General features: G+C 34.7%; 12 protein-coding genes across 12 annotated transcripts; 6 read left to right on the top strand and 6 right to left on the bottom strand.

Moving 5' to 3' along the window:
- Nucleotides 1-179: 179 nt before the first annotated feature.
- On the top strand, nucleotides 180-2,765 carry C9374_014379 (uncharacterized protein; the record flags this gene model as incomplete). Its single annotated transcript, XM_044690360.1, has 1 exon — nucleotides 180-2,765. One exon carries the CDS (start codon nucleotides 180-182, stop codon nucleotides 2,763-2,765), a length of 2,586 nt encoding a protein of 861 aa, XP_044552971.1.
- Nucleotides 2,766-2,825: 60 nt separating this feature from the next.
- C9374_014380 (uncharacterized protein) lies at nucleotides 2,826-4,145 on the bottom strand (the record flags this gene model as incomplete). The annotated part of the gene is made up of 1 exon (XM_044690361.1): nucleotides 2,826-4,145. One exon carries the CDS (start codon nucleotides 4,143-4,145, stop codon nucleotides 2,826-2,828), a length of 1,320 nt encoding a protein of 439 aa, XP_044552972.1.
- A 515-nt stretch (nucleotides 4,146-4,660) lies between these two features.
- Nucleotides 4,661-7,038, bottom strand: C9374_014381 (uncharacterized protein; the record flags this gene model as incomplete). The annotated part of the gene is made up of 2 exons (XM_044690362.1): nucleotides 4,661-5,833; nucleotides 5,911-7,038. 2 exons carry the CDS (start codon nucleotides 7,036-7,038, stop codon nucleotides 4,661-4,663), a joined length of 2,301 nt encoding a protein of 766 aa, XP_044552973.1.
- A 2,526-nt stretch (nucleotides 7,039-9,564) lies between these two features.
- Nucleotides 9,565-11,142, top strand: C9374_014382 (uncharacterized protein; the record flags this gene model as incomplete). The annotated part of the gene is made up of 1 exon (XM_044690363.1): nucleotides 9,565-11,142. One exon carries the CDS (start codon nucleotides 9,565-9,567, stop codon nucleotides 11,140-11,142), a length of 1,578 nt encoding a protein of 525 aa, XP_044552974.1.
- A 3,961-nt stretch (nucleotides 11,143-15,103) lies between these two features.
- Nucleotides 15,104-18,674, top strand: C9374_014383 (uncharacterized protein; the record flags this gene model as incomplete). Its single annotated transcript, XM_044690364.1, has 6 exons — nucleotides 15,104-15,260; nucleotides 15,424-16,155; nucleotides 16,218-18,144; nucleotides 18,202-18,281; nucleotides 18,333-18,378; nucleotides 18,452-18,674. The coding sequence occupies 6 exons, from the start codon at nucleotides 15,104-15,106 to the stop codon at nucleotides 18,672-18,674; spliced, it is 3,165 nt and encodes a 1,054-aa protein (XP_044552975.1).
- A 44-nt stretch (nucleotides 18,675-18,718) lies between these two features.
- C9374_014384 (uncharacterized protein) lies at nucleotides 18,719-20,777 on the top strand (the record flags this gene model as incomplete). The annotated part of the gene is made up of 5 exons (XM_044690365.1): nucleotides 18,719-18,851; nucleotides 18,912-19,277; nucleotides 19,329-19,589; nucleotides 19,644-19,912; nucleotides 20,004-20,777. 5 exons carry the CDS (start codon nucleotides 18,719-18,721, stop codon nucleotides 20,775-20,777), a joined length of 1,803 nt encoding a protein of 600 aa, XP_044552976.1.
- Nucleotides 20,778-20,802: 25 nt separating this feature from the next.
- Nucleotides 20,803-21,492, bottom strand: C9374_014385 (uncharacterized protein; the record flags this gene model as incomplete). Its single annotated transcript, XM_044690366.1, has 2 exons — nucleotides 20,803-21,272; nucleotides 21,342-21,492. The coding sequence occupies 2 exons, from the start codon at nucleotides 21,490-21,492 to the stop codon at nucleotides 20,803-20,805; spliced, it is 621 nt and encodes a 206-aa protein (XP_044552977.1).
- Nucleotides 21,493-21,644: 152 nt separating this feature from the next.
- Nucleotides 21,645-22,076, top strand: C9374_014386 (uncharacterized protein; the record flags this gene model as incomplete). Its single annotated transcript, XM_044690367.1, has 1 exon — nucleotides 21,645-22,076. The coding sequence occupies one exon, from the start codon at nucleotides 21,645-21,647 to the stop codon at nucleotides 22,074-22,076; it is 432 nt and encodes a 143-aa protein (XP_044552978.1).
- Nucleotides 22,077-22,494: 418 nt separating this feature from the next.
- C9374_014387 (uncharacterized protein) lies at nucleotides 22,495-23,031 on the bottom strand (the record flags this gene model as incomplete). The annotated part of the gene is made up of 1 exon (XM_044690368.1): nucleotides 22,495-23,031. One exon carries the CDS (start codon nucleotides 23,029-23,031, stop codon nucleotides 22,495-22,497), a length of 537 nt encoding a protein of 178 aa, XP_044552979.1.
- Nucleotides 23,032-23,163: 132 nt separating this feature from the next.
- On the bottom strand, nucleotides 23,164-23,958 carry C9374_014388 (uncharacterized protein; the record flags this gene model as incomplete). The annotated part of the gene is made up of 1 exon (XM_044690370.1): nucleotides 23,164-23,958. The coding sequence occupies one exon, from the start codon at nucleotides 23,956-23,958 to the stop codon at nucleotides 23,164-23,166; it is 795 nt and encodes a 264-aa protein (XP_044552980.1).
- A 113-nt stretch (nucleotides 23,959-24,071) lies between these two features.
- C9374_014389 (uncharacterized protein) lies at nucleotides 24,072-25,704 on the top strand (the record flags this gene model as incomplete). Its single annotated transcript, XM_044690371.1, has 3 exons — nucleotides 24,072-25,026; nucleotides 25,133-25,305; nucleotides 25,378-25,704. The coding sequence occupies 3 exons, from the start codon at nucleotides 24,072-24,074 to the stop codon at nucleotides 25,702-25,704; spliced, it is 1,455 nt and encodes a 484-aa protein (XP_044552981.1).
- Nucleotides 25,705-25,819: 115 nt separating this feature from the next.
- Nucleotides 25,820-27,658, bottom strand: C9374_014390 (uncharacterized protein; the record flags this gene model as incomplete). The annotated part of the gene is made up of 1 exon (XM_044690372.1): nucleotides 25,820-27,658. The coding sequence occupies one exon, from the start codon at nucleotides 27,656-27,658 to the stop codon at nucleotides 25,820-25,822; it is 1,839 nt and encodes a 612-aa protein (XP_044552982.1).
- Nucleotides 27,659-27,869: the final 211 nt, after the last annotated feature.

Here is a 27,869-nt window from a genome sequence, read left to right on the forward strand (position 1 = left end):
AAATGGGATACCGTACAGAAAGATCATCTCTGTTATAGCTGATACAACATTTACAGGATATTCTCGTCAACCGGCTCTCCAAACCAACATCAAAAAAACATCATCATCTAGTAGTCATATCACTGTTGACACCAATACTTTCCAACCACCACTGTTGACACGAATATTTTCCAACCACCATGTCCAAAGTATTGCCTCATAACGAGCCATCATTGAGTGACAACAATGAACCAAACACTGTCCTAAAAGATACAGGCATTTTCGACTCTAACAATGAAGAGAATTCTCACTTGTTGAATGATGAACGCTCATCCAAATTCAGCTCTAAAAAGGGAGGATTGTTGTCATTTAAAGCATTTGTAGTGTGTTCCATTATCCTTCTCGTTGTATTGAGCTCGGTAGCTACCTATTTGTCTGTTTTCATTGGGTTGTACACTTCGATTGATACCATGACCTCAATGGTCGTGGCCAATGTGATGGACAAGATTGAACTCCATCTCAATATTGTTCTTGGAAGAATGAGTACCATGAGTAGAATTGCTGCCGAGCATTACAGTTATGGACTTGTCACTTTACCCTATTATAGAGAATACTTTTTCACCGCGTACAAATTGTACGGCATTTTCTTGGGTTATGGATTTCCTTATCCTTCTGAACGATATAATTACATTTGGATTGGAAAGGATTTTATGTACACAGCACAAGCTCCAGGAGCTCTTACTACTCGAGATTTAGTCAACAGTACCACAGGCCAAGTCATTAAATACAATGTGTCCACAGAGACAAGTCCCTTCAGCGTCCTCAAGAAGACAGATTATTTTACGTACTATGTGGAGGAAACTGCCAAGATTCCAGGCAATCCTGAAGGTGTTTTTGGCCAATTGTATTATCCAGTGAATGGATCTCTTTCATTTCAGTATGGATCAAAATTGTACGATCCAGTTCAGTTCAAGTTAGGGAAAAAAGTCATCAAAGGAGCGTGTCGATGTTCCATTCCACTCTTTCTATTGACCGATTTCCTCGAACCTCTCAAAGTATTTGAACGTGGTTATGTACTTCTCACTGAGGAAGGAAGTACGATGGCAGTGGCTGGATCGATCAATACCACGACGGCAGATCTCAAATCCACACTTTCCATTTTCAATATTACAGATCGAAATGCTGGTCAATTAATGAAAGACATTCAAAATGTCTATGGTTTTGATAAGATGCCCCCGAAATTGAAAATTACAAGTCTTGGTGTGAATTATATTGTCACTTCCAAACTCTACACCATGGAGAATGTCAAATGGAGAATTTTTGTGGTCGTCTATGAAGATGATGTGAGTTTAACAACCAATATTAGTATTGGTGTTTCCATTTCAGCTGTAGTAATCATTGTAGCATTGAGTATTTTGTACAGTATTGGATTGAGTCATATTGTCACGGGTCCAATTTCACATCTCAAACAACAATTTCAATTTATCAAAGTATTCGATTTGGATCAAGTTTGTTTCAAAAATTCTCTCTTCAAGGAAATGAACGAAATTTATTGCTCCCTCTTCCACACCACTCAATGGTTGAAAGAAATCAAATCCTTTGTTCCAGAGAATGTGTTCTTACAACTACAGAGCGATCAGAATGAGAATAATTCACACAAGCAAGAGACAACTGTCAATGAACCAAAGAATAAGAAAGGAACAACCGCACAACAACATGTCACAGCATCCTCTTCACACGATGATGGAATGTCTAACAATGAACTCTCCAGTCATCAATCGTCCTCTCGACACCATCAATCCATGGGCAGTAGAAGAAGTTTGGAAACTGGAAGTGGCCTGTCAGATGCCATGAATTTATTCAAGATGGGACTTACTTCCAAGCAGTGCACGGTGGTTTACATTTTGTTGCCAGAATATTTCTTAATGAATTCTCAATCTGAAATAACACATTCCTTCCCACGAATTCTCTCTTACATTGGAACCATTTCCAAATTAGTGAAAGGCGATTTGCAAATTATTGCAAACGATGAATTTCGTATTGTCATTGAACACAAGAATCAAGGAAAGAGTTCTGCTACCCTCGCACAAGAATGCGCTCTAAAAATCAAAACAGCTCTTGACACGTTAGAAAACATGATCAAAAAGAAAACACAATTATTCAGTATTGGAATTTCATCAGACAGTAAGGCCTATATTGGAAATTTAGGAACTAAAAATCAAAGATATTATTCCATTGTTTCCAATGCTTCGTTTGCAGCAAAGAATTTAGCTCTCATGGCTCACAAGGAAAATATCAAAATTTTAATTGATGAAGAAACACAAAGTCAAACTTCTCAACAATTTGTCACAAGGCCCATCAGTCGAATTTTGAATGAACAATATGTACAATCATGCTCTCCAAAGATTTTCACTGCTTACTACCTGATTCGTGACAGTGTTATAGAAAACGATGAATGGCTCTATGAACTTGAAAAAGCAAATGAAAATAAGAGTATTCAGGGAATGCATGAACATTTTAATGCCTTGTTCCAAAACAATCATGGAGAAAATCTTTCACAAGAACAATTTGTAGAACATGTTTCACGAGGAGTTGGAGATTTGAAGAAGTATGTTGCTTCTCACGAGAATGATGAATTGTCGATGAACATTCTTGAATTGTTTGAACATTTGCAAAAAGAAATTGATTATAAGAAGGACATCACAGCTCTTATTAACAAGGTTAAGGAGTATCATGTGAAAGTTCAAAGATCTTTAATTTACTCTTCGTCTGGTTTGATTCAATAAACAACTGTCCATCCAGAAAACCATAACCTCATTCATTTGAATTTTATCATGATTAGTCAATTACATTGTTATCTTTACCTGTTTCTTCTTCGAAAGCTTTTTAATCATCAGTGATCCAAGAAACATTTTCTGTGGTTTGAAAATGATCAATTCTTCGATTATACAGTTTTGAAGAATTGAAATTACCCCCTTAAAATCCATATCAATATCTAAGAGCTTGAGAGTGTTTACCTTGAAATTGAAACCGCGCTCAAAATGAATAGTTCCGTTATTACTGATGTTGTTATTGAGAGAAAGATACAACAAACGACGTTTGAACTTGGTGCGCATCAAATATTCAAATCCAATATAAGTGAAATTATTACGCTCTAGCATTAGTGTTTGAATGTTGTCCAAGTTATGATTTGATAAATATTTCAATCCTTCATCTCCAATTTCACAAGATGATAGATCAATGTATGTCAGACTTTTCATGTTGAAAGTATATTTACAGATCTCAGGTTGTGTTTTACAGCTACGAAGTTCCAGTCGTGTCAAGTGTTTTAAATTGTAAATGTGTTTTCCACAATCTATCGGTAATTGGCTTCCAAAAAGATTCAATGATGTCAAATAAGTGAATTGATCAGAAAGTAGTTGAGACAAAATGAGTGATGACTTGGAGTCAAGATTCACAATTGTGAGATTTTCAATGTCTTCATTTAGTATTTGCGGAATAACATCTGCATTGATGGTATTGTTATAATGAAATAACCTGAGAGAGGGTATTTTATGAGCATGTGAAAAATCAATCTTATATTTTGCAGGTACACCCCAGATTCTCAGTAAGGTTAATTGAAGTCCATGATTGAATATTTTATCAATCACTGAACTATATAGTTTTGCAGAAATTTCTAATGATCTCAAATGAGGAAATTTGACTGTATCAATATCAAAATTAATAGCTTCCACACTACCGCCTATCACAATAGTAAGGTTATTCAGTGATGATTCAATATGAGGATTGAATATGATAATGAAACCTCTCATAGGTATTACCTTTTGTTCAATGGAAAGATCTTCTAATTTTAATGGACCATTAACAATAAAATCAATGCAATCACAATCAATATTTGTGTATGATAAATGTAGTTTCTTCAAATTCTTCAATTCTACAAAATGTTCAACAATGTCAAGAGAGAGATTGATATCATTAATTGACAAAAATGAAAGCGTATCAGAAGGAAAAAGAGTAAAATTTGAATATGATAGAGTTAATGATGATAGTTTGGGAGAAGAAAATATTGTTTTAAATTGTGATAAAGTTAAATGACATTTAGAGAATTCAAAATGAGAAAACATTGATAAAACTTGTTGATTATCACTTTTGTGTTTGGTTTCCATTGGTATTTCCTTGAAATTCTTTCTAGAATATAAAATATTGGAGAATTTACTCTCGGAAGATGAAATGACAATTCTTCTCCATGATGAACAAACACCAGCAAATCTGATGATTTCATTTTGATTTAAAAATGGAATGATGATGAAAGCAATATCATCAAAAGAAGAATCGAGGAGATGTTTGTATTTTGTGTTGCTCTTCCTCCAAAGAGGAAAGCATGGGCGCATTGCCGTTATTTTTTCGTTCGGAAACGGAAATTAATGATGAATAATTGGTAATTAATTGTGAGACTTGGTTTCCAGTGTGAAAAAAAATCTAATTAGTTTATTGTTAGCACCACTGGTGCTGGTAAATCCGTGAGGATTGGGGTTTGTTTTTGAACTGGTTTTTTAAACCTTGAGTTTTCATAATACTTGGTGTGACATTTACCAACTGTTGGTAGGGTGAGAATTGTTTGGATTTCAGGCCAATTTTGGTGCGTGTTAGGTAAATTTTTAAGGTTGGGCATTTGAGTATCTCAAATCATTACTCCGTCATGATGAATAATGAAAACTTTCCTTCTTTCACAGTATCTTGATTCTTGATAATCGTTGAGGATACATTGTATTGATGTAATATCAAGGAATTTAGTGTAGAAAAAATTCCTAAAGCATTGAGTATTAGGGTAATAGTATATGAATTGTTTTAGAGTTCCGGGGCATTTGCAGTGAGCGCATTGTCTTTCCTTATGTTGTTTGATATGGTTGCTTGTTAAGTTTCTCCAGATTGACCACTTAGTATTTGTGTCAATTTTAGATTTGATGAATTTTAGATTGATAGATGACCAGTTCTTGGTAAGGTGTTGACTGGAATTATCTCTATCAAATTGGCTAAACATCACATCGTATCGTTTCTTTTGTATGGATTTTTTGATGTCGAAAATAAGGGTATTAGATGTGGCAAGGATGGTTTGGTTTGAAAAAAGCTTCTTAATGTCAAAATAGTTGTGCTCTTGAGCTCCTTTCTTAGCTAATTCGTCAGCTTTGATGTTTCCTTTGTTGACATGTCCTTTAATTTTGATTAGTTGAATATTTAGATTGGATTGTTGAATGACCTGTTGATATTCATGCTTGAAGCAGTTAAACATTCCGTTATAGGCTTTGTTTTTCAAAACGTGGATGGATATTTCACTATCTGTGTGAATTTTTGCCTTAGATTTAGGTGGAAGTATCTTTAGTGATGTGAGTATTGCTGATAATTCAGCAACGTTATATGAGTATTCGCTGTTAATTTTGTATGAGAAATCTTGGGTTTCTTGGGAATTGTTAACTTTGGCGGTAAAGCCGAAACCTGTTGAGTTGTTGAGATTTGATTTGTCAGTGTAAATAGTAAAATTCTTTCCTTTGAGTTTTGGAAAGATTTCGTTATTGTCAAATTGTTGAGGTCTGATCTTGTATTTCTTGATTGATCTGTTCATTTCTTTAAAAATCGAATTTTCGTATTTGATTCCTTCTGAATATACTTCTCTAAGAAGTTCATTATTATTGTTAATAAGATACAGGGCTGTTTTGATTCGAATTTCATCTGCAAAGATATCGAATCTTGGAATACCTAGTCCGCCATAGGTGATTGGGAGGTGAAAATAGTTTGTTGGACTAGCATTATGTATGAAAATTTTCTTTCTTATTGCTTTTCTTACTTCAATGTTATTCTATCAACGAGTGATTCAGGAATGTAATTTGTTCGTAAAAAGTGTGTAAATAAGCTAGTGCATTTGGCAAAAATTACTTTCTTAATGTTTGTTAATTCCATTCTTTTCAGTGGAATATATTTGAGTGAGAGTTGAAATTGGAGGATTCTTTTTTCAATATCTTCATTTAGAGTAGAGTCATCCCAAGGATAGTGTGTATGTACTCGAAGGTTTTTGAATCTTGGTATAATAGTACCGTCTATCATTGGCTTCATTTTGCTTTTAGTTGGGAGAGTGGTTGCCATGGATTTTGAAGGATTAATTTTTAGACTTAATTGGCCGAGCCATTTAGAGATATTATCAAGTCTTTCGTTATAATTGCAGTATCTATTTGAAACTAAATTAATGTCATCAGCAAAGCAAAGCAATCCAATATCGTTAATATTAAGTTTGGTTGGTTTGATTGAAATTTTCCATTGTTGTATGCATTTGTCAATGATGAGTTGAGTAATACAATCACACATAAGAGGGGCTAAAGGGCATCCTTGTGGTATTCCTCTTGTTTTTGTGAATGGTCTAGAGAGATGGTGATCAATTTCTAGCTGTAATATTTGACTCTTGTATGAGTTTAGTATAAAAGTTTTCAATTCATCTGGAAACTTACAATGAGTGAGAGCTTTTTCAATGATATGATCTTCAACGGAATCATAGGCACCTTCGATGTCTAAGTTTACCAAAAGGAATGACGATTTGTTCTTTTTGGCTAGAGATGAAAGTAATAATCCATGATTCATTGTGTTTCTGTGTGAAATAAATGCTTGTTGCCTTAAGTTGATGTGTTTGGAAGCCCATTGTCTTAATTCGTATGCAATTATATTGAAAAGTATTCTGTAATATATTGGGAGAATGGTTATGGGTCTAATATCATTTAGTTTTTGAATGTCTCTTTTGGGGAGTAATTTAACCCAACCAGATTTCCATTCTTCAGGGATATTACCTTGTTGTATGCAGTTTTCAAATTGGTCAGCAATAAGTTGTAGATGTTCGTCCTTGAGATTACGTATAATTTGGAAGGATATTGAGTCTAGACCGTGTGTGTTGGATTTCATTCTCGCTATCGCCTCTTTAATTGTTTTAAGGCTTATAACCATTTCTGATATGTCTTTCTGAAGTGCATCAAATGAATCATAGTGTGATTCGTTCAATGTTGTTGAGATTTGATTCATATCTTTCCTAGAGATGAAGTTTCTCCAACAATAGTCTGTTTCGAACTCAATGTCAATATAGAACGGTAGATGATCATTTTTGGATATTGGTGACAGAATAACTTCTCTGATTATTCTAATGTTGTTAGAAACGAAGATATGATCAGGTCGTGATTTTTGAACTGAGTTGATGACTTTTCTGACGTATGTGTAATTCTTTGGGATGACTAGTTCTTTGAGTTGGAAACACTCAATAAGTTCTTTCCATTCTTTTTCTCTCGAATTTTGTGGTTTCCTTGTGTTGATATTGAAATCTCCTAGCGCATTGTTGAATTCATTTTCACATTTTAGTAGAAGGTGAATAATAATGTTGATTATTTCATCATCATCTTCACCATCAGATGAAGCATAAACCGTAATGATGTTAATAGGTTTGTTTCTAGAGAAAAACCTTGTCCATTGAAGTTTTCCTTGTATTAGATTTTCGTTGGATATGAATCGTTTTCTTTTGTTGTTAAGAATATGGAAGAGAGCTGTTCCCTTTTGAGCTTTTCTAGCTCCAAATAGTGAATTAAAGAAGATACTTCCATTCCCTTTGTTATAGGGAGGGCCCTTTCAAACCTGCAGCCGCAGGAAACAGCCATTCAGCCAGGATAGTCCTCGCTGCCGAAATTATTTTCAGATGCAATCAACAGAATCCTTTGGCATCCGGTTGAAACAGGATTTTTGCGGCTGAGATAGGATTTCGATCAGGTGATCAGTTTATTTTGCTGACTAAAAAACCGTTCTCCACAATGACGGTTCTTAAAATATTGCGTAAAATCTTTAGAAACGTCCATCCAGGCAAAGGTTTTTGTTCTTCTTATTCCTTTTTGTCCACTGTTTGATTTGCTTAATTTGGCAGATGTAGACATGATTGTTTTCATCTAATTGGAGAACATAATCACCAATGCTTAAATATTCGGAATTGAGAGTCATTTGCTTCTGGTTTTTCAATTTGTTGTTTGTGATAGGTAATTCCTCCAATGGTGATATGTGCGTTGGATTGTTTGTTTTTGAAATTTTGTAGCAAGTTGTGTGGTTGATGTGTTCTGTTCCATTGCTGCTCCAATTTATCGAATTCCACAATGTCATTATTCGAATATTGTTTCAATTTGAATTCTTTTGTAAGTAAAACTTCAATACCAGGTATATTCAAATTAAACAATAGAGTATGAATGGTTGGATTCATATTCAGTATCTGAAAGCATGGCAAAAGTGCGACATGCTCTTAGCCACAATATTGTCAAGCCACTCCATAAAAATTCTCGATCATATATTCTTGCAGTTGAAAAGGCAAAAATACTCTGTTGTTGGGTGATGATTGAACTCTATACATTGTCAAACACAAACCGATCATTAATAACAACAATAATGGATAATGACAATTTATCTACCTTGAAGTCGAACTATAAATTGACTCATCATCATCTTCGATGTCAGTATTGTTATGATTTGTTTCTTTTCTTTGAGGAAGATGCGAACGATTCCACAAAGCTCTTTTGTTATGAACATTTGTTTGACATCATCTTCAAGCCAAAAACAACCACCAAAATCCACAAACATCCGGATTCTGGAGGATTCTGGATTTCCACAAAGTTTGGGAAGTCAGCAGGAGCTGGCAGCCGTCCTTTTCGGCTGTTTACAATCGAAACATTCCTGCCCTTCACTACGTTCAGAACAAATCATCTATAAAAAAGGCCAACTTTCAAGCATTGAACGTGATCAGAGACACAAACTAATCCAATACTTTCACCATTTAATATAAAATTTCACATGTTTGTCTTTGGCTATCTTAGTTATTACATCCTTATCAGATTGTGGGATGTTTTTTTTATAGCCCACAATACGAAGCCGTTCTATTGCTTTCATTTGAAGTGCCAACCTAATACTGTTGGCATTGAGATCAGAGCGTACTAAAGTGAGATCATTAATGCGAAGGTTTCCTTTTGAAAGAATTTTCATATCTGCATCAGTCACGTCGGTGAGTTCTAGTTTCAATGCATGTGGTAAATATGTTGAGGCAAAAATAGCCATGCCATCACTGGGTATTCTTTTGGTTAAAAAAAGATTCTTCAGATTTCTTAATTTCCCTTTTGCAAAATATTGTAGGTCAGATTTATCAATGATGAAACCAATTAAAGAAATATCTGTGAGACTTTCTATCATAAATATATATTTTGCTCCTTCAAAATTAGATTCCCAACGACCAATGTGAAGAGTTGTTAAATGTTTCAGTTTGGTAAGGTATTTGATACTCGATCCAATATCCTCTACGCGACGGCAACTTTAGCTGGCAAGTAATACATAAACCTACTTCTGTTCTCTCCTTATGTGATATCATTCTCTTCTATTGTTTGCTAAGATATCGTTTATGCATTTGTTGTGGACTTTTAATGTGATTGGATGGCAATAAAAGGAAAATGCCGCCAACACCCCTTTTTTACCGTTATCAAAAAAAAGTCAACATCATTAAGTAGAGGTATTATAATTCAACAACGGCACCCTATGACCGATAAACAACCTTCTGATGTCACCATAGACTTGATAAACCAGGTGATAGAAACAAACTCTGGTAGAGGGTTTGGTCCTGGACATTTTGAAGGCTTTCAAAACGATTCCGAACACAATTCTTTTGGGTGTCAAGGACATGGAAACCACTTGAACAGTCTTACACCTGTTCGTTGTGTTGAGCAATACTTGCCTGATCATTTGATAAAACATATTATTCACTTGTCCAATGATCCAACTATTCCTTGTACTACTGAAGATCCTGAACCCTCAGACCATATCAAAGCTTGGTACACCTCGCCACCAGCTGATAATGAGCACAATGATGATGATTCACATGATGACGAAGACACTATCATTCCATGTTCGAGTCAAGAATCTGAAGATGAACAGGATGACTCTTCCTCTACAACACACACAGCAAATATCACCGTGTCTGACCTATACCTATATTTGGCAACTGTTATTGCCATCATGCTTGCTCCTCAACCTGAGCTCACAGATTACTTCTCAACAAGTGTATTCTTTGGTAACGAATTCATAAAAAGTATTTGGAGTGGCAGAGATCATTTCCTTTCAGTTCATAGAAGTGTTCGTGTCAACCCCCACTATTTTACCAGAGTGTTCAATCAAATTTCTTTGATAATTTGGAAACCCTTCCCGAACGTCACAGTTGATGAAACATTGATACAATTCACGGGCAGATTTAAATTTAAACAACACATCAAAGGAAAACCTGAAGACACTGGTATTAAGTTTTATATGATGGCCGACGACTTGTGGTTCGTGATAAGATTGTGGCCTTACACAGGTCATCAACCACAAGTTCATATCTTAGTGATGGATTTTGTTTCCTTCTTACCTTCTCATGAGTACAATATTTGCACTGATTCCTACTTTGGCCACCACAAGACGGCCCTACTATTGAATTACCACAAATTCCGGTTTACGATGATTTGTCCCAAAAACAGATTAGAAGAAGAATGCAAAAACTTACTCTCAAGGTATACATTATCAAAAGGTGAATGGATTGGTGTCACTAATGGAGATTATGTCGCAATTCATTACAAAGACAAAAAACAAATTACTTTTCTTTCCAACATGGTTACTTTGAAGAAAAGCAAGAACAAGAAGAAAGGAGCTCCTAAAGTAAAAGAGCTCTATGAGAAGAAGCATGTGAACGTAGATGTGGCTGATAGATATGCACATATGTATCCCGGTTGCCATCGGGTCAACAAGTGGACTCAAGCAGCATGGATGGGAATTTTCCGAATTGTACTCGCAAATTCATGGATTTTCTATAAGAAAGCCAAAAACACTGATATTGATTACAAATCATTCCTGATGAGAGTGGCTGTCGGATTTGCCCAAAAAGCAGGTGCTGATCTTGATGATGAAGGAAAAAAACTATATGATGTTCATATGATTCAAAGAGTGCATGATCGTCATGGCCATCATTGCCATCATTGCAATAAGTATCCAACACACACAAAGTGCTCACAATGTGATGAGTGGGTATGTGAGCAATGTGTTAATTGTGGTTGCCAGAATCCAAAACGATCACACACAAAATAACACCAATAAATTCGTTTTTACATATTTTTTTTCATCCGTCGCGTAGAGGATATTACATCCTCTGATATCAAGTGTTATCAGATTTGAAAATTTATCACAAAACAATTCCAGTGAGGTTGTGTCAATATTTCCACTAAATACTTGGAATGACCTTAAATCATCTATCGTATCAAATATGTTCATGATATGACTACTGTTACAAAATAGTAGACCTAAATGTTGTGTATTGTTGGATGTAAGGTATCTCAAAACATTATCAGTGATTTGATTTTTAACATCTTTAGAAGGCCTGAAGAAACAGTCAAATGAGGATGTAGAGATGATTACTTCTTGGAGAGATGGAATTTTGTCAAGTAAGGAAAATTGAGATCCATTTTGTAACAGATTAGCAAATCTCTCAGTTATATGAAATTTTAGAGTATTAAATTGAATTCCACTATTAAGTATTCTCTTTAAGCTCATCATATCCAAGTCAATCTTTTTTAGTTCAAGGCTACGTAACCATGGAAATCTTGAAGGATCGAAATCGTTAACATTCACAATCTCAATATTCGAGCGCGAGCGAGGGATGCCTAGGATTTCTGTTTGCCTAAACACATGTTCTATAGAAAGTTCTTTCAAATTTGAAAGACATGTATTTGGTTGAAATAATTTGCTGATACCCTTACTTGTAAATCGACTGTTGCATATAAACAATGATTCTAACCTTTCTGATAATGGACTGGATAATATTATTTTGATCAATTTATCACCGTTACAATGGTTGTAGTCGAGTTTTAAGTGTTTTAGTGAAGGAAAGTCTTTTGAGATAGATTTTACATCATTCAACGATAGTTTCAGATGGTGTAGATTGAGCTCTGTCAATGAAGCATTGGAAATGAACGGAATAGATGGCACATCATACAGTGTTAATGTTGTTATTTTAGGTGATGTAAAAATGGAATGAAAGTGAAACTTTTTAACTACAGAACTCTCAATGTATACCTTGTCGAAAAACAAGAACACATCTCCGAATTTGTTTGGTAGTTTTGATGAATACGAGCCAAAACGTTCGAACATTCTTCGAAATGTAATACCATCAGGCCGTGATGACTTGACAATGCTTCTCCATGATGAACAAACACCAGCAAATTTAATAATATCCTCTTGATTTAAATATGAAATAATATGATAATTGATGATGTTTGTGTCAAAGATGGAGTGGTTGTGATTCTTTTCGGATACTTCAATATATTCTTTGGTGAGAAAGAAACAATGGAATAAATTCATTTTTTCTGTGGTTAGTTGCCCGCGATAGCTCGGTTGGCACAACATTTCAATCATTACATATTTCAACAAGAGGTGGGAGCACAACATGTAATCAAAATGAATCCAAAAAATTTTACTAATTTGCAGATACAACAACTCCTCCAACAACAAAACAATATGGCAGCCTTGGAATTGATTAAAACAACAAGACAAGCTCCATACAGAGTGAAGTAAAAACGGTATTTGGGAGAAATATATTATTTCAAAGAGTCAATGACACAGTTTTGTAGATTGATTTGTTTTGAACGTAGTGAATAGCAGGTATATCCCTTTGCTTTGCTTAGGGACTTGCTTTCATTCAATAGTTTAGGTCTAATTTCTCATCAACAAGGTCATCAACCTCAAGACATAACTTCAACTCTACTCAATAAAGTCAAACGACAAAATATGCAGAAAATCCCTCAAAGAGGAAAATATTGGCGCATTTCCGTTTAAACTGACAATGATAAGCGTTTGCGACATTTTGCTTTCCACAACCAAACCATTACTGAGAGACGAGTTCAACAATGGAACCTTACTGTTGAAAAAGAGAAAACCTCATTCCTTTGAATATTACCATGATTAGTCAATTACATTATTATCTTCACCTGTTTCTTCTTCGAAAGCTTTTTAATCATCAGTGATCCAAGAAGCATTTTACGTGGTTTCCTTATGCATAATTCTTCTATGACACAGTTTTGGAGAATTGAAATTACTCCCTTATAATCTATACCTGCATCACGAACATTGAGTCTTTTTACAGTAATATAATTACCATTGTCAAAATGAATGGTTCCGTTATTACTAATGTTGTCATTGAGAGAAAGATACAACAAACGACGTTTGAATTTGGTACGCACCAAATATTCAAATCCAATGTAAGTGAAATTATTAGAATCTAGCATTAGTGTTTGAATGTTGTCCAAGTTATGATTTGATAAATATTTCAATCCTTCATCTCCAATTTCACAAGATGATAGATCAATGTATGTCAGACTCTTCATGTGGAAAATATATTTACAGATCTCAGGTTGTATTTTACAGCTACTAAGGTCCAGTTGTGTCAAGTGTTGTAAATTGAATATATATTTTCCACAATCTGTCATCATTGGGCTGCCAAAAAGATTCAATGATGTCAAACTAGTGAATTGATCAGAAAGTAGTTGAAATAAACTCAATGATGATACAATATTGTATCAAGATAGGAAATTTTTACATATTCAATGTCTGTATTGAGTATTTGTTGAATAGTATCCACGTTGATGGTGTTGTTATAATGAAATAACCTGAGAGAGGGTATTTGATGAGCATGTGAAAAATCAAACTGATACCTTCCACCGATATTCCATATTCTCAGCAAGGTTAATTGAAGTCCATGATTGAATATTTTATCAATCACTGAACGATGAAGTATTGCACAAATCTCCAATGATCTTAAATGAGGAAATTTGATCGTGTCGATATTACAACCAAGAACTTCGCCATTACTTTGAGCTATCGAAATTTTAAGACTATTCAGTGATGATTCAACATGAGGATTGAATACAATACTGAAACCTCTCAGAGGTATTACGTTGTCTACAATGGAAAGACTTTCTAATTTTAATGGTCCATTAACAATAAAATCAATGCAATCACAATCAATATTTGTGAATGATAAATGTAGTTTCTTCAAATTCTTCAACTCCACAAAATGTTCAATAGTGTCAAGAGAGAGATTTATACGATGAATGGACAAAAATGAAAGTGTGTCAGAAGGAAAAAGAGTAAAATTTGTATATGATAGAGTCAATGATGATAGTTTGGGAGATGTGAATATTGTTTTGAATTGTGATAAAGTTAAATGACAATCAGAGAATTCAAAATGTGAAAACATTGATAAAACTTGTTGATTATCACTTTTGTGTTTGGTTTCCATTGGTATTTCCTTGTAGTGCTTTCTAGAATATAAAATATTGGAGAATTTACTCTCGGAAGATGAAATGACAATTCTTCTCCATGATGAACAAACACCAGCAAATCTGATGATTTCATTTTGATTTAAAAATGGAATGATGATGAAAGCAATATCATCAAAAGAAGAATCGAGGAGATGTTTGTATTTTGTGCTGCTCTTGCTCCAAAGAGGAAAGCATGGGCGCATTGCCGTTATTTTTCGTTGACACCAGTACCAATAATTGCAGAAAAAGTGAAAGATGATAATCTATCATGGCTCAACAGAAGAATATTGAACCTGAGAGTTGTACATGACAAATCCATACAGGCCTAACCATTAAAAGTACCTATGAATTCTCTTTGTGGCAAATAAATAACTGAGAAAAATTTAATGCAAAGACTTAATTTCTTTTGGCTAACTGGCTAACAACAAAACTGTGTGATTTCTTCTCCTTCTTTTTATAATTTCTTAATGTACGGGCCAACCCACATTTACAACAACAGGCTAAACCAAAAGCAAATAAGAACAGAGCCACACCAACCCAACAAAACACTACCATTGCTATGTAAAAACCTGAATAATTCTGCTGGTAGGGGTAAAAGACAGAATCTTTTTCGTATACATAATAAAATGTAGAAAAACCTATATGACCACCTAGTTGTGTGGAAATCGCTACCAAAGCTGCTGCTATCGAACCATATCTAATAAACTTGAAGAGCTTGGAACAATAAGAAAAAAATGCAACGAGTAAACTCTCCCGTCATCGGACCAACCTCCTGTACCATCACACTCCAAGACGCCATTGAAATCAGGGTGAGCTATCTCTCACAACATGAAAACTCTACCTTGACCATTGGTTGTTTGCAACTCAATGAATTTGGATTTTTAACCGATGGTATGCTTTTTAAATTTTGAAAAATTGTCATCATCAAATTGACATTTCCTAATTTCGAAAAATATTTTTGATGATCCACTTGTAATCTTGTGTGTTTGAAATTTGATTTGATTTGTAAATATCAAACAATATTAATGACACACACTCATGAACCCGAAAATAGTTCTTTTCGATGCAAGTTCTTCCTCCTCATTAAATCCATTATTTCAACTCTCCAATTATCACAACACGCTCCGAATTCCCTCTGCCCATCAACAGTGTGTTCAATCCGATCCGTATGGATTTGAATACACTCAGAGTATTTGTGTGAAACCAAATTTGGCGCATTTATTTTCAACTCCAAAGGAACCTCTCGATAATGGAATGAAACTTTTTCTGAAAGATTTTAAAAAGCAGCCCATGAAAGCAAATACATTTGTCGATGCATTGTATCCTTCCAAAGTTGATACAATGAGAAAATTACAACTTGGAAATAGTGAAGAGTTGATGAACCAAGTGGCAGATCCAATGAGATCCTATCGTGGAAGAACGAAATGTATTGTGATTTATTTCGAAGGTGAATTCGATAAGGTATTGTCTCCACGTTCGAATGTGACTATTGAATGTGGAACAGTTGTCTTGACAAGTGACAGCAAGGAATCCTTTACAAGTATTGGAAAACTTGTCATTCCTTCCAGTAGTTTCATCAATGTGAATCGTCTTGATTCCAGCAGTGGTGTGTTTTTGGGAGCCATTTTGAAAGTCGAAGGCAATCATCAAGATGTTGTATCAACACCAAGAGAAGCCATTTCTGGAAATTGTTCATTGGAATTAATTGGAACCAATTTGAGTGCTAACAGTACCTCCATCATGGACGCCTACAACAATGGATTGATTCATTCTAGCTTGAAAAAAGGTAAGCGAAGATCCAATAGAGTGTCAACAACAATTTCACACAACTCTTTTCATCATTTTCAGTATTTTCCAATGAGGAAGCAAAGGCGGTCATTGAAAAGCCCTACAAATACTTTGAACTTAAAAAGTTTAATTCCATCATTCTCTCGACTTCTCATTTCAATACTGAAGAACGTTTCACTTTTGAAATCAAACATGGAATTGTTGGAAAAAATTTCACAATTAATTCAAAAGCAATTTTATTGGACAATACAAACTATGTCGTTGGACAAGTTGGAGATTCTATTTCCAGCAATGATGATATTCCCTCAATTTCTGTACGCAGCGACTCTTTGACGGATTACACTTTTTCCATTGATTTGAATCAAGTTCCAGAACCAGTTGAAAAGATTTTATTCGTGTCTTATATTAAGGGAGGAGTTGACACAAACTTTGTTCGAGTGAATGACAGTGTGTTGAATGTCTACAATTCCCAAGACGAATTGGTGACATCTATTATGGCTACTCCTGGTGCTGAAACTACCTTAATTTTTGGAGTGTTACACAAATTACCATACAAGTCCAGCAAAACAAGATGGGAACTCTTCAACATGGATCAATACACGGATGAACATGGTTCTTTGGGTGCATATCGATATGCTGTACGTCATTTACCAATCGTATCTCCAATGAACGACAAACATGATGGTGAAAACACGTTTTCTGAACATAATCCAATCTTTAGAAACAAGGGTGGTATTCCATTCTCACCAACTCAACCACTTCAATTACGATTGAAATTAGGAAAGCGCTTACCTCCATTTTTGTCTGAAAACGAAACGACATGCAATGTGAGCATTTGTTACTTTGATCCATTGGGATATTATGTCCATCAAGAAAATGCCAAACTCATCAAAAACAAGTTCACTCCACAGTTTAAATTGAACATGAAAGAAGATATTGCAGATTGCGTTCACACTGCATTTATTAAGGTATCATTGAAGTTGCCACAAATCACTCTAAATGATGAACCCAGTCGATATGAGGATATTGATGTTGAAAATGAATCTCCAAAAAGAATTTTTTCACATCAACATGTTGCATCTATTTTGGATGAACAATTTAAATTGCTTTTATCTGTAGAGCACAATGTGAATGAATATGGATTTATCGTTCACGAATTTGAAAAGAATGAGCAAGAGGCCAAAATGACCACAGAAAACATGTCAAATGAAACAGTGATCAAGCCATTATTTGAAACCAATGTCGTATTGATCAAGTTAGAGAAAATTGACAATTCCTCCATTTGGAAGTTCACACCAATTCGTAACCTTGTTCCAAACGATTCTTTGACATGGGCTCAAATTGTTAAACAGAGATATCTTGCTGCATTGGTGAAAGCACGAGAACCAACAACCGTTCTGGCCCTCAACACAGCAAAAACTCTACCTTTAACGTCTGATGTGAACTTTAAAGGCAAATTTACTCATGTCTTGTGTATGGAGAGGTCTGAAAATGTCACGTACAAACCCAAGATCAACATTTTAACTCCTACATCATTTTTAGAGCTTAACGATAGAGGGAACAATGCATGTTCTTCAGTTCAAATTATTACAAATCCTGACAAGTTTTATTTATGTGGAGAAAATTCAATCTTTGAAGTGGCTTTTCAAGAATTTGATTTCACCGATGTTCTTGAAACTGTGTTAAATTTGGAATTAATGCATGATTTGAATGATCAAACCAGTCAATCTTTAATTTCCTTAAAACTATTTGACTTGAAAACAAGAACAGAAACATTTAAAATTGAAATCAATCCATCTTCATCGAATTGGAAAAACAACGGCGATGTATTATCTGTATTGGCTATTTTGAAGGACCTGTCAAGGAAGATGATTCAATTCAAACGTATCAGTGTCCTGAATGAAAAAAATTACAGTTTATTCATGAGCCCTAAAACCATCAAGGTCACTATTGAAAAAGCAGAAATTCTAATTTCCAATATCAAAGAGTAAGTATCATGTATTGCGCAATTCGTTTTTTATATTCATTCTTTAACGACACATAGACCCAAGGCGTATGTGGCATGCAAGTTTTCTGATGGAAAATCGTTGGGCGCTAAAAAGAATTGTTTATACTCTACACAAGGTATGTTCATTTGAAGACATGATATTATGATTCATGATTCACACATTTCAGTTTGTTCAAAATCGTATTCTCCAAGTTGGAACGAAACTTTTGAAATGTAAGTTGTGAAAAGAACATATTCTTGTGTGAATGATTTACAAAATATTATTGTGCCATGATGAAAATCATAGACCAATCATTGCAGGATTAAGAAACGACAAACGATCTTTGGTAGTGCATATTCTTTCAGCCAAAAAATTCAAATCTGATCTTTATTTGGGGTGTGTCACTTTGCCCATGCAAAAATTGGTCCCAGGCAGTTATGTCTATCCAATAGAAGTCAATCCACTCGAAAATCAAGTAGAAAATATTAAGGGAAATATGCACTTGAGCTTTGAATTCAAGTGGGATTGAATAAACATGTCACCTGTCAAGATGGTAAATCTCCAAACAAAAAAATGCTCTCTCCCAACAACACGCCAGCTCTTTCAACTCCACCTCTACTCAACAAGAAACCCATTAAAGATTGGAACACGGATGATGTTATCGAATTTTTTAAACATCATCAATTTTCCGAGCCATTGATTGAATGTTTGTATTTCAAAATTTCAAATTTCCAAATTTAGGTCATCATCAATTTTTAAAATTCAGGTCTGAAAAGTCATTCATGTATTGGAAATCAATTGATTGGAGATTGTGTTTTGAATGATCTGATGAATATTGGTTTGGATTCCAATGACGCAAAAAAGGCATGTGAATTGTTACAGGAATTTGAAAAGTCATTGAATACCTCCTTCGCTTTGGATCAAGCTGCCAGTTGTCAAGCAGTGGATGCCAGCTCTTTTAATGACACTTCTTTCCTCCCTGATGACCCAGAAAAGTTTGCTTGGTTGCAAAATTTGGTCGTTGATTATGAAAGTTATGAAAAGATCACATCTCTTTCTTATACAGAGTGGTCTCATGAAGATTTAGCGTTGTTTTTAAAAGCCAACAATTTTCCATTGGATATCATTTACAGTAAGTTGAACTTTTTCATTTTCAAATTTTATACTTTGTATTTGACAACAGACATTTACAATAGTGGATGTGACGGGACAGTTGAGCTCGAATTATTGCAAGATATTGTGAACAGTGACATTGCCAAGTCCGTTTATCATCGAATGACCCAAACTGTTCCTTCTCCAGTCATGAGTAGTGATATTGAATTGACAAGTATTAAGAATGATCTCATTGGAATATTTGGAAAGGATAGTAAACAAGGAAGTCGACCAAAAGTTGATGATTCAAAACTCTGGAAAGAGGAAGAAATGATTTCCAAGCATTCAGAACGTAAGTGTGAAATTTATTTTTAACAATTTCACAATCCACATGTTACTACAAAAGGAATTCGATTCATCAAACAAAAATTGACATGTTTGAAATTGAATGAAGAAGAATTGAAACAAGTGTCACAAAATTTAGTCTTTCCACAAAGATTCTTGCACAAGTTCTTAAATCCAAAAAGATTACCACTTTCACAACAATCCACTCAACCACCATCGGAACCATTTATGAAAGTGAAATTGGTGATTATGAAACAAAGTCATCCTTCCATCATTCGACAAATTCAAGCATTTCCTGATGAGCTTAAAAATAAGGTGACAAAGGAAATGGTAGGTTGTTTCGATTTGAATGTTCTTTGACATTTTGATTACTGAAATTGAATGTTAAATATTTGACATGGCGATTACTGACATTGAATAGTTACAATTGGCGATCATGGTAGGACCATGGTTTTTAGAATGGACCGATTTATCGATTGCCATGGTGCGTACAAAACCCTCTTGTACTCCTCTCGCAACGATTGAACTTGGAACTGTTCAAGGACTTGACAATATGAAAACTGCCATTCGAAAAGTTGCAACTCTTTGCACTTACTGGAATGCAAGCAAGAACTATAACCTTCATCGATATAACACTCATTCCTTTTGTTATTGCATTTTGAAAGAAATGAGAGTACCATTTGCTCTCCCCAATCATGCCTTTCTTTCCATGATGGAAAATAATGGTTTTTGTGAATTGAAATATATATGGAATGATTTGTCATTGACTCAACAATTACGTGAAAGCAATGAAATAAGCTGGGATTTGAAGAATGAGCTTTTTAAAGGGAATAGTGTCACATTTCACTCCAGAGAACTGTTGTGGGAGTTTGTGGCATCCATTCAAAAGATTCAACCCAATTATTTCAATGACAGCGAAAGAAAAATGGACTTGCAAATTTTAACAGGATTTGATCGATTATTCTGGGTGTCAGAATCCAAATCACCAATGGGTGAACAATTGAGAGAAGAACGTATTCGAAAAGAATATCACTCGCCATTGCTCAAGAATAATCAAGTACATGCAAAAAAGATTCATCGAAATGTGTTTAATGTGGATTTTAGAGTGGAGGAATTTAAGGTGGTCGATCAGCCCTATGAAACTATTCTAGTGGGTGATGAGATCAGAGAATATCAAAGTTTGAAAAGAAAATAAAAGTTATTTGACAAGTGACTGATTTTCATTGTGTGAATTTTTCAATATTCTCCTTAAACCACTTTTCAATTTCCTGTAAATTAATGGTTCCCGATTTATCCACATCTATGGTATCAAAAAAGTATAACAAATTCTCCTTACTTGGCACTCCAAGCTCAAATTGTGTAAACAAGTCAGTGAGAAATTGTTTAAACTCATTTCGATCAATCTGGCCATCCTCATTCAAATCATACTTGTTGAAAATTCGTTGTAAAATAGCTAATTGTTTTTTTGCATCTTTTTCAGTGAGATATTCATCGAGTAATGTTTTTGATGATAATTTCTTTTTGGAAGGTGCTGCTGCACTCTTTTTGGAATCTGAAAGTACTGAAACAGCTTCACGAAACCATTTTTCAAATTCAATAAAATCAATCGCTCCGTTTTGATCGGTATCAATACCTTTGATGAATTGTTTGACATCATTGGAAGTAATTTGTGCAGGATCCATTCCGAGTTCTATTCATGATCATGAGGAACAATAATCATTGAATTTTATAAAATTAATTTGGAAACAATAAATCCTACCTTTTAAAAAATCCATAAATAGAGGAATAACCTCCTTTCGATCAATTTGATTATTTCCATCCAAATCATAGGTTTTGAACAAGCGATACAACACGAGTAATTGTTGTTCTTGATCCGTTGCTGATAAATATTGCTTGACCAGTGAATTCATTTTTTGTGAAATTGATGTCTGTCACTCAGTGACAAGAGAAGATCTAACCAAATTGTTACACCCTTTCACAATGTACTTCAAAATATTTAAAAATTTAATATTGAAATATTGCTGTAATACTATTTAAATTTATTTATTTTCTCAAACAAAAAATGCAACAACCCTCTCTTTCACAAAGTCCTTTTCATGCTCACTCCAATACATCCACTTCCAAAACCAATATTGCCATCATTGGAGTGTGTGAGCATCGAATTCATTGCATTATCGGAGTGAATCCCAATGAGAGAATACAATCTCAGGATATTCTTGTAGATATTGAAGTAGAATTTGATATTACTCAAGCAGCTCTCTCCGATTCTGTAAATGATACTCTGAGTTATGTGGATTTGAGAGATTTATCAACGGAATTAGCGACGACAAGACAATATCAATTATTGGAAACGTTTTGTGTAGAATTTGTAAATCGGGTGGAGAAGGATTTTGGTCCGAAGGGAGCTCTCAGTTGTTTCATTCAAATTAAAAAACCACAAGTGATGAGCACGACCAAATATCCCTATGTGTCATTAAGAAGAAGCTTTAAATGAGTGTTGCCTTAACAAGTGATCTATGACCATTCAATTCTTTCAATTATTGGAACTCATTTGATCATGTGCAAAGCAATTTCAGTATTATTGAGTATTCATCGTTGCAACAATCGTCATAATTCTCTATTAAATTTTTAGTTTAATTTTTTTCACATTCCACAAGGAACGCAACTTTATTCGTTTGGTGTAAAGTATATTTTGTGAGCTTGTGTTATATATATGGTACAATTCATGATGATGAGGTGTGTGAAAAAGAAATTTGAATAAAACATTGCTATGAATGGAGGAAAACATTAGAACTTCCTAGAGGATCATGGATGATCAATGAATGGAACAAAATGTTTGCAAGAATTGGAAAGGTTTTTTGATGGAAAACGCTTGGATGAATCATGAATCGATCTCGTTCAAGAAACTCAAATCATTGATGATGTTTCAATTGAATTCCATTCTTAATGAGAGGTAAATAGACCAACGAAAGAATGAACAACATGGAAACACAACTCATGATGAGAATGGCATTCAATACGAATTTCAACCAACTAAACGAGGATGACGACGACGAGGAGTGTTTTTGAATCTTTTTCTGTTGTTGTTGTTGTTTTTGGCTGTTGTTGTTATTATTCACATCAATTCCACTTTCAGAATTCTTATTTCCAAAATACAATAACAAAATCCAACACATGGCTGTGATGGAATGAACACACAAACTTATCATGTAGAATTGTTTCATTTCCATCAATGCTCTCCATTGGAAAAACTTGACATGATTCAATCCGACGCTCTTCAAAAACATGTGAATAAAGAAGAGAATGGAATGTTCGGGAGAGGCGAGTTCTCGTGTGATGAGTGGGTCTGTTTCATGTTTGCTGTTTGGATCCATTCGGATGAGAATGAATGATAAAAGAACACCACTGCTGGCGAATAAAAGGAGCATCAGGTCAAAACGTTGTTGCATTTTTTTTAACAGAGCTTGTCATGAAACGTCAACTGTCAGAAGGAAACTTTTTTACAGTACTATTCAGAAGCTACATTGTGAGCATTGAGGCAACGAACAGAGATTCATACCAATGGTGAATAAACCTTTTGTTTAATGCGTCTCTTTAGAGAGAAATTGAACTTGTTCAAAAAGCAAACGCACAAGCTGAATGCACGTTTGTTGTTCCACTCGTAACATTTGAAGTTGATACTTGAGACTATCAATTTCTGTCCTTAGAGATTGTATTTGTTTGTTCTTTTGGTGTGAAGACACTTTTCGAAACCAATTTTGAATGATTGTTGCAGCTTGATGTTGTTTTCTCGTTGGGTTCTTGTATCGTCTCATTAATTCCTTTTTCAATTTCTTATCCTGCTCTTCTTTCTTTTGTTGAGTGTACTTTTCTTTGACTATGGTTTCAATGGCCTTGTTAATTTCTTTTTGTTTGTTTTTAAACATGACAAGATGTTCCATTTCTTGATAGAGTTGATCAATATCTTGAGAGAGTGCTATAGTATCGTCGGAAATTACAGGTTGGGAGTGATGATGTGTGAGCATAGTGGGAACATGTTGAAAACTGTTAGATGAGTGATGTATATTTTCAGGAAGGGATTGAGGTGTTAATGAAGAAGTACCTGTTTGAGCATACGAATGAGATGGTACGGAGGAAGCATGATGTTGAGCAGAGGACGATGAAAGAAAATGTGGATGATTACTTCCGTTATTAAGAGACATTAAATTCGGATTTGAAAGTTGAGAACTCAAATAATTATACAATTCGATCATTTGTGGATACGACATGGGAGGAATATTTTGAAGAGGAGGATGTGTTTGCTGTGTCGTTGGAATGGTCTGCTGTGGAAGTCCTTGATGATGATGATGATGTGAGGGTTGTCCCGAGTGCATCATTTTTATTTGAGGTTTTGAGGTTTTTAAAAAAAAATTGGCGGTTAAAAAATTGAATTAAAGATTTTAAAAAAATATTTATTTGGTGTTTGCTCATCCTCGCATGCAGCCGTTGAATGGGATCATCATTTTCAGAAATTTTTCACTTGTCTCGGAATCGGAGTCGATTTTTGTGGATCGTGGCAATTATTTGTTTTATTATTTTATTTATTTCATTTGCATTGTATCAACATTCATTACTTTCTGCTATTCGAAAAAGATCATCACCCCTCACAACGTTGAGTCAATTAAATATTGCAAGAAAATACAAGATGGAACAAGAAGAAAATATTATTGGAAATGATGATCGGAGCCATGACAACAACGTTCAACATACGACAACGAACGATGCAACCACGAGTTCAAAATCCAATCCTAACACTGTAGCAGATATTGCAACAAAATCAAACACAGAATTATCACATCCATTCCATCCATACGCTCACATCTTCTACTATGCATGGTATCGAAATGAAAAATTTGATGGAAAATATGAACATTGGAATCATAAAGTGTTGCCACACTGGACCAAACACACAAATGACCAATATAGTCATTTAATTGGAAAACCTCATGATCCAAACAAATTGGAATTGGCAACCAATTTCTTTCCTTCAAGAGGTGCCTACTCGAGTACAGATCGAGAAACTGTGTTAGAACAATTCAAAGAAATTCGTAAAGCAAACGTTCATGTGATTGTATTGAGTTGGTGGGGCGTTTTTGAGGCTGATGAAAATGGTTCTAATACTGAATTAATTACTCCTTTTATCATGAAATGCGCAGAAGAGGTGGGCTTGCAAGTGATTTTTCACATGGAACCTTATCCTAAAAGAAGTGCCGAAAGTATCAAGAGAGATGTCATGTATGTCATTGACACGTATGGAAAATCGCCAGCGTTTTTCAGATTCAATGGAAAACCCCTTTTTTATTTTTACGATTCTTATATACTTTCTTCTGTGGAATGGAGAAAAATTTTATCACCAGATTCGTCACAAACACTCAGAAATACGCCGTATGATGCTATATTTATAGGTGGGTTTTATAATTTTGTTTCTGATGTGTTTAAAGATTGTGAAAATTTTGGCTATTAATTGATGATGACTTTAAATTGTCAAATTTTGTTATGAACTTGACAAAGGCCTCTACCTTAACTCTGGAATGAGAAATACATTGAAAGAGTCTAACTTTGATGGATTTTACACATATTTTGCTGCCGATCGTTTCACAGAAGGTTCGACATGCTCCAATTGGAAAGAAATTAATGAATGGGCCTCATCCAATCATTTACTTTTTATTCCTTCGGTTGCACCTGTAAGTATTCTATTGACGTGGTTGTGCATTCCATGATTCACATCTTCTTGACACTACCTAAAATCAAATTAGGGATACATTGATGAGAAAATTAGACCATGGAACTCGGCCAATACAAAACCTAGAAATGATGGCAAGTATTATGAAAACATGTTCAATACTGCTCTGAGTTTGACTCCACTTCCAAGCTTTATTACCATTACTTCATACAATGAATGGCATGAAGGTACTCAAATCGAACCTGCCATTCCTAAAAACATTCCCGAGTCGGAAGATGCATTTTCAAGAGCTGCAACGAAATATCTTGATTATTTACCTCATGATCCAGAATATTATTTAAAGCTTACTGCAGATTATATTCAGAAATATGTGTCACAATTCACTACTTCGAGCAAGTAGGGACGAATAGTTTCTTACAGTAGTAGTAGTTGGAGTGTTAATTTTAAACGACGCAAAAGAATCTAACGACACTTAGTGCACTAAAAACATCATGTATATTTGTCACAGCACATTATTACTGCATAGTCTTGAGATTGTCTGAATATTTACAAAGTAATTCATCAACTCTTTCATGAGTGCTCTCATCTGTAGTCATAGATTTGATTCGTTGAAGTATACGAACACCTTTTGAGATATTCTGTTGAACAACTCCTACCTGTCCCATGCAATACCGTTTTCCAACCTCCAACATACTTTTACAATGTCCCATAGCAGCCGCCTTTTCTTGCCATTTGAACTTTTCTACGACATTCTTCTCTAGCTCAGAAACAGCCACAATGGCATCCAAGTCATTCTCCTTTTCAGCAAGACTTTTGTACATATCCAAAGCCATGTAATTGTCCTGATCCACACCATAACCCTTCTCATAGCATCTGGCCAAGTTAAACCATGCAACAACATTTCCTTGTTTGAATGCCTTTTGATACATTTCAAACGCTCTATGATAGTAACAATACTTTTCACATGCGAGTCCAACTTTTAACTGAGCCATTCCATGTGTGGTAGATGCTTTTAGATACCAATACGAAGAAACATGTTGCTCCTTTTTCTCAAAATGCGAGAGTGTATTGGTTCCATATCCCATCATTCGTACGAGACATTCCTTTGCTTGAAGATGTGCCTTTTTCATCACAGATTCATTTCCCTCCAATTTAGTTTCATACATTTCTCCAATGCAATATCTCACTTCATTCATCTGATTAATTTCATCCTTTGAAAATTCTTGCAAACACAGCAAATGAAAGGCCAATTGAATTCCCAAAGAAATTCTTGGAATTTGTTCCAAAGCATGCGTGATTTTAGAAAAATGGTCTTTGGTTAAATGCTGTGCAATGAGTTCCATTTGAGCTTGTTCATGAAACATTTCATTTAGATCCAAATCAGAGCTGTTCAATCGATCATGCTTCGAGGAAACGTATGAAAAGAGCTCTCCATTCAGAATGAAAGCACTATTCCCAGATTTTTCACTCTTTCTCAAATCGAAAAGCTTCAAATTCGAAGGAATTTCAACATTGAGGAGTGCATTCATTCCTTGCTTTTTAAATTTATGTCCATTTAAGCTCAGATAAGTCAATGAAGGAAAATATCCATTTTCCAATCGATGGGCAATGAGTTTGGCTCCATCATTATTCAGATCGACATGACTCAAAATCAAAGTGTTCAATGAAAGAGGACCATTCTCAACTGGGAACATGATTTCAAGATTCTCGTATTTCATTGGACAAGAGTAAATGCAAAGTGCAGAAAGATTTGGAAGAGAGCGAGCCAAAGCATGGAAGTGAGCCTCTTCTAATTTACATTTAACTATATTGAGTCGAGTCACAAGAGACAAGTCCACACGGGAAACGCGAAATTTTCTTTCCTTAAAAAAGTATCTTCCATTAGCTATTGGAATTAATTGTTGATCAAGAACATGGGTTACATTTTGAATATTGACATTCATGACATTGTTAGAGAATCTCATTTTCAAATATTCATTTGCAATTATTCTCCAATCTTTGCACACAAGAGAGAAATTGAAAAATTGATTCTTGTCATGGAAGAATTTAAAGATTTCCAGAAACATATCGAAAGAAAGAAGATCCCACATATTTTTTCCTGCTGGTGGCATACTTTCAAACGTGATGTTCATTGGTTGAAGAAGTGACGACTCGTGTATAATAGAAGACAAGTTATTCATGTTGATTTTTGTTGAAAATATTTTGACTTTTTTACTTGAGGATTCAAATTCATGTGATTGACATCTTTGGAACTGGTCATCATGGTCCATAGAGTGTGGAGAAGCACTTCTCTTGGTAGATGTGTTGCTTCTTGTGGTTTTGTTGTTGTTTTGAGGAAAATTTTGGTTTGACATTATTTTGCTGTTTTTTTTTTGAAATGAAAAAACATTAAAAAAAAGGTTTCGGAAGGTACAGCCCGACGCAAAAAAAATTGCGATTTTCAAAAACACTAAAATGGGATAAGGGAAAACAATGGTCTTCCTTAAAATCAATTTCTGGTTCTTTTTGCTAAACAATAATAAATATAACCCAATATGTAAAGTTGTGTTGTGTTGAATTTTATAC

The sequence above is a fragment of the Naegleria lovaniensis genome (assembly GCF_003324165.1).
Source record: "Naegleria lovaniensis strain ATCC 30569 chromosome Unknown tig008, whole genome shotgun sequence".
In the NCBI taxonomy this organism is placed as follows: domain Eukaryota; phylum Heterolobosea; class Eutetramitea; order Acrasida; family Naegleriidae; genus Naegleria; species Naegleria lovaniensis.